Consider the following 6,000-nt stretch of genomic DNA (forward strand, 5'->3'; position numbering starts at 1 on the left):
CGAGCGCACAACAAACGACGTAGTCATTGTACGGTGCGTCTCCGACGCTTGCCCATGGAGAGTTTACTGTGTCCGCCTAGAAGATACAGAATACTTTGAGGTGCGGACCGCTATGTTAGAACATAACTGCCCTGTGGAAGTGAGAAGTCAATACCAACGACAAGCAACCACCTCCGTCATCTCTCAGATCATGAAGGCCAAGTACGCCGGAGCAGCACTAGGACCGAATCCAATAGGCATCCAGCGAGCTTTGATGGACGAGTACAGTGTCAACGTGTCTTATTGGAAGGCCTGGCGAGCCAGAGAATTGGCAGTGGACATGGCTAAAGGTTCAACAACGGGAAGCTACGGGATCCTACCAGCTTACTTACACATGCTATCTAAAGCCAATGTGGGTACGGTGACGGAGTTACACACGGAGGCAGACAATAATGGGGAGAGAAGATTTAAATATTGCTTTGTTGCACTAGGGGCGAGTGTTAGAGGGTGGAAGTTTATGAGAAAGGTGGTCATAATCGACGGAGCACACTTGCGCGGTAAGTACGCTGGTTGCCTCCTCACCGCTAGCGCACAAGACGGCAACTTTCAGATATTCCCTATAGGATTTGGGATCGTAGACGGGGAAAATGACAAGGCGTGGGAATGGTTCTTCGAGTGCCTGAAGCAAATCATTCCGGATGAGGAAGACTTGACATTTGTATCGGACCGCCACAATTCAATCTACAGCGGGCTCACCAAGGTATAGAGACTAATAATTTTTAATAAAGTGTTACATAAAAATATACCGCGCTAATTATTATAATACACATACACCATTATATTTACATATTCAAACTGACATTTTCGCTGCAGGTGTACCCAAGAGCGGCGCATGGCGCATGCATCGTGCACCTCCAACGGAACGTGGCGGCGAAATTTAAGCAGCGGCTACTAGCACCACTGATTTCCAAAGCCGCAAGGGCTTTCAAAAAAACAACTTTCAAAGAGCACTTTGAGGAAATAGAGCGGGTGTCTCCACGGTGCGCAGAGTACCTCCTGGCAATCGGATGGGAACATTGGACAAGGTCCCACTGCAATGGACAGCGATACAACATCATGACTTCGAATGTGGCTGAGTCGCTGAACGCGGTCCTAAAAGAGGCACGTGAGCTGCCTATTGTATCCACACTCGAGTATATCCGAGCCACTCTCATGACATGGTTCTCCAAGAGGAGGGAAAAGGCAGCGCTACACTCAATGCCCTTAACTCCAAAGGTGGAGGAGCTGGTTTTGAAAAACTACGAACGCAGTACGTCCTACGAGGTGATAAGGATCACTCCCGAGCAGTATGAGGTGAAAACAACTACGGGGTTATCTTACATTGTGGACCTCCATAATAAGATATGCACCTGCGAGGAGTTCACAATGGTTAAGATACCATGCAGCCACGCAATAGCCGCTGCAGTCCGGTGTGATATGAGGGTCCCCGACCTAGCAGCTCCAGAATATGGAAGCTTCTTCTGGACTCTCGCATACAACGGAGGCATCCACCCAGTCCCAGACCTTTGCACTCTGCGCAATGTACCGGATGGGGTAGCGACCTTGAATGTCTTGCCACCACTCACCCGAAGGCCACCAGGTAGGCCAAAACGATCTAGATTCCTTTCCGCAGGGGAGTGTAAGGTATAGTTACCTAAATTAGCAGTCTACCATTTAATATATCAGCGTATATGGGTTAATTTGAGTATACATAACATTTAAAGCAGAAATCAACAAAGAAGACGAAACGGAGCTGCACGCGTTGCCATGGGCTTGGTCATAATCGTGCCACCTGCAAGATGCCGATATAAATAAGAAGCTATGTATGGTAAGATATTAATCCCTAACATACGGTGGTTTACATTGTCCACTACATAAGTTGTCCACTTATAGCTATCTAACAAATGGTTCTTTAAATTCAACAGATAAGAAAGCTGTCCCTTTTGCATGTGTAAGAACAGCTCGGCGATCTAAGATGAAATGGAAACGGAAGAAATCAAGCGGCTAATTTTCCTTGTAAAATATTAGTGCCGCCTGTTAAAAACTTGTTAATGTTTTGTAAAACGATGATGAACTTGGCACAACGGGTGTATTGCGTTGATCGTGTGAGTCCGCACGCCTATGAATGTAATATATTTCATTTCATGAATGTCTATCTACTTAGCCTTCTACATTATAGATTGAAAACCAAAAGTGGATACCTAAAAAAGTACGTAAAACGGGTGAACGCATTACTGATGGGAAGCCGAATTTTTTTTTTTTTTTTTAAAAAAAATTATTGCAACTTGGATAACGTAGTTTTACTCAGACATTATATGAATATCCAAACGATAATGCCTCTTGAAGATAACGCTACACTATGTGAACAGATATGATGGATGTGACGAGACGAACTAGGGAACCTAGTTTTGTAGAGCTCCCTGCTACGAGAACACAATAAATGCCCACCGCGTGAAGTTGTGGGGTCCGCCACGTTGGAAAAAACCGCCTGATATTTCTTGAGAGGTTGGAGCCTGTAAGTTTAAGAAGAAAAAAAGGTTTAGGATAACAGCTTATGTGTTGGAGAAAATGATGCCGAAAAACAAGAGCAGCTCATCAGGAAGTGGATCAAGTTCAACGGTGGGAGACCGAAGCATTGTCCAACGAGAAGGCGGTTTTCTCTGCTACTGCGGTAAAACAGCAGTACTTTGTCAGGCTTGGACGGACGCTAATCCAGGGAGAAGATTTTACGGGTGCGGCGAAGGGTATAAAAATGTATGCGACTATTTTCGCTGGCGGGATGTAGAGAAGCCGTATGGATGGCAGAAAGTAGCGTTACTCGAGGCGAGGGACTTGATTCGGGAACAGGCGGAACAGATCGCTAGGCTACGCGCGCTGGGAACTTGTGGCGGCGAGGGAGACGAAACCCAACAAACTCAAGAAATGGTTGCTCTCATTGAAAGGCTGAAAAAAGAAAACGAAGTCCTGCAGGTGGCATTAGGGAAGATGAGGGCGAAGGAGAAAATGATTAGGACTATGGGCATGGTGTCGTTGCTAGGTTTCGTGTTGGGTGTGGCCGCCGTCATCCACAGCAGGAGTGCTGCTCGGATGGAGTTGCCCTAACTTACATCTGGTTGGATGAAATTAACTATTTGGTATCTCTGAATTTTCATATGTTTGAAAGTACCTATGTTACATATGGACTGTTAAATATTTAAGTAATCTTCTATTTTCATTAATAAGGCTTTAATTGTTAAAAATGCTGTGCGCACGGTGCAACACTTAGTGTTTTAATCCAAAGAAATTAAATAACTACAACTAATATTGCCAGTCCATGTTTCTCTATAAGTATCTATGATAGCTGGTGGATAGTTAAATAATAATGTACGCTTCAAACTTAAGGTATGAATATGATATATTGCAAACAATTGTCCGAATATGTAACAGTTAAAAGTCAAAGACATATGGAAATAAACACACTTCAAGGTTCAAACCACATCATCCACTCGCACAGATATGGTACAAAGACACTAGTAAAACATCCTAGAGTCGTGAAGCAAAAAACAACAAAAGAAGAAATAAGGTTCAACATAACAGAAAGGGAAAGAAATTGACAAAGCCGAATAGTTGCAAAAAAAAAAGATAAATTAGAGTCGAGGAGGGTACACCAATGAGTAAGGCCACATCAGCCATCAAAGTTCACCACAACAGTGCTCGTACATCTGCACCACCAACTCCTCAGCACGCAGGCGCATGCCATCTTCCTTAACATGCACCGCTTTGTCCATCCCGCCTGTAGCATATGCTTCCAGCAATAACAAGGAGAGCATCCCACTGTTAGCTATGTTAGTCGCTTGGGAAACATGTGTGTTCCTAGCAAAGGTGAGTGGCTGAAGCGGGAAATTCTTCATTAGATCAGAGCCACCAACCTTCCGTACCAGATAAGGAAACATCTCGCATATAAACTCGAGCTCAGGCTTAAGACGGGATCCCCGGCGTGCAGCAGCAGTTGGATCAAGCACAGTGAGAGTGTGAGAGGTCAGGTCAATGTGAACAGCTATCCACCTATTTTTATCAATGTTAAATGGAGAGAGCAAATGATCAATGTGCGACAGCCAAACTCTGCCTGTTGCCTTAAACCTCGTAGTGATCTCATTGATAAGAGCGGGATAAAACTCAAAAGTTTCCTTCCGCTTCACCTTCTTGAACTTCGCATACAGAACCGCCAACGAGCCATAGAACTTACACGGAAGCAAATCAGCACGAGGATCAGAAGCAGGATCAGTGTTGTCAAACAGGGTCTCACGTAAGACAGATACACAAGCGTCCATTACCTATGGAAACATAAAAAACCATAAGCCAAATGTAAACAGCTGCAACATATGGAAGGAAGGGTACTAACATTGGGATAGCCAGGAGGGATGATAGTGGGTATCATGAGCAACTCAGAGTCCTTGATCACTAAACCATCACCGAATGCCCTACACAAAGTTCATGAAATGTCATAGGTGTTCATTAAATAATATGAATCTGTAAATAGATTAAAGGAGATCTACAAACCCTGCCTACACAGGAGCTTTAAAGAAATTAAAGCAAGCAGACAAAAGTAGAAAAACTTACATAGGCGGTATGTCAAGGACCATCAACTTCTTGTAGTTTGCAGACATGGCGACAGCGTCTCCCCCAGCTACAATCTGACCATCCCCGCAATCTCCTCCCATTGAAGCTTCCTCGATCTTGGAAAAAGTATATGAATAGGAAGAGAGGTGGGTAGTAGAGAGTGTAAAAAACAGGTAATCAAGATAAATAACATACCACTTCATCAGCAGGAGTCCTGCTGCGCGACCCAGATGATTCAGAAAAAGCGGTACCCTAAAAAAAGAAAAAAAGTTATTAAGGCATCAATGAGTGAGTAAACTTAGAATATCAAATAGTAATAACCTCAACAGGCCCGGCATTTTGTTCATTTGCGAGTGGTGGCTGCTGCTGAGAGGGGCGTTGACACTGGTCAGAATGGTTTTCAGGAGCTACCACCACTGGAGATGGTTGAGGATCAGTCTGCCTAATAGAAGGAGAAGGAGAACTTGGGGATTTGTTGTAAGGCTGACCTACACCTATGCCAACCTCGCGCAAAACATTCTCCACCACGACCCCGCTAATGGCTGCAGCAACCGCAGAATTGATATTTTCCTTGAGGGAGCGTTCCAACCTCAGTTCCATGGACTTCAGTTCAACACAGATATGGGCATACACATCAGACTGGGCCTCTTTTAAAGCAGCTTTCAAAGCTGTGGCAGTGTCCAGAGTCGCCCTAGGGGAGTCTAGGGAGGCAAATCTAGAACGTGCAGCACGAACCTTAGATTTTTTGGCCCGGGAAGACTGTCCCCTAGAGGTGGAACATTCAGACGGTTTGGCCCGCAATTTACGTTTCCTTTTGACAATAACCCGAGGAGGAGACTCTACTTGCACATCAGCTCCTCTAATACCACCACCAAACATCTCACGCTTAAACTTGACTCCATCATCCAATTGTTGCAGCATCAAGTCAACACTTGGATCACTTACTTCATCCGGCCAGCTACAGTCTTCTATACCAACAACATTTTCACAATCGGGAAGTACAGACATAACCTCAACCTAGTCCATATGTGCACATAAATTTGTTAGCTATTCATTATTTAAAATGAAGTGCTATAATTAAACGTAAACCATCACATACCTCGTCAACTCCATCCAAGTCCCAGACCGGTTCAAGTTTCATTGCTATGACAGGGAAAGGATCTTCATCACCAGACTCGGGGTCAGTGCCAGCACCAACAGCAGAGAGCACACCGGGGACAGCTTCGACATACACAAGAACTCCTGCGTGAATAATCCTTGAATGGCGACAGTAGCCTGTGCAAGCTGGTCTAAAGATCGCGACTTGATGCAGCGCATGGTCAGGTCAAAACTGTAGCGGCCCCAGGGATATGCTAGCACGCATCCAAGTCGCGATCATCTCAC

General features: G+C 44.8%; 1 protein-coding gene across 1 annotated transcript; it reads right to left on the reverse strand.

Annotated features, from left to right (window-relative positions):
- Positions 1-3,689: 3,689 nt before the first annotated feature.
- Positions 3,690-4,517, reverse strand: LOC9312487. The gene is made up of 2 exons (XM_002878104.2): positions 4,400-4,517; positions 3,690-4,331 (listed from the first exon to the last, which is right to left on the reverse strand). The coding sequence occupies exons 1-2, from the start codon at positions 4,433-4,435 to the stop codon at positions 3,690-3,692; spliced, it is 678 nt and encodes a 225-aa protein (XP_002878150.2). The 5' UTR covers positions 4,436-4,517.
- Positions 4,518-6,000: the final 1,483 nt, after the last annotated feature.

This window comes from Arabidopsis lyrata (genome assembly GCF_000004255.2).
Source record: "Arabidopsis lyrata subsp. lyrata unplaced genomic scaffold ARALYscaffold_5, whole genome shotgun sequence".
Taxonomy (NCBI): Eukaryota; Viridiplantae; Streptophyta; class Magnoliopsida; order Brassicales; family Brassicaceae; genus Arabidopsis; species Arabidopsis lyrata.

Coding starts and splice junctions, on each gene's coding strand:
- LOC9312487 (XM_002878104.2), bottom strand. CDS start 4,435: ATGATACCCACTATCATCCCTCCTGGCTATCCCAAT. Junction 4,332..4,399: donor TCCCTCCTGGCTATCCCAAT/GTTAGTACCCTT, acceptor ATGTTTCCATAG/GTAATGGACGCTTGTGTATC.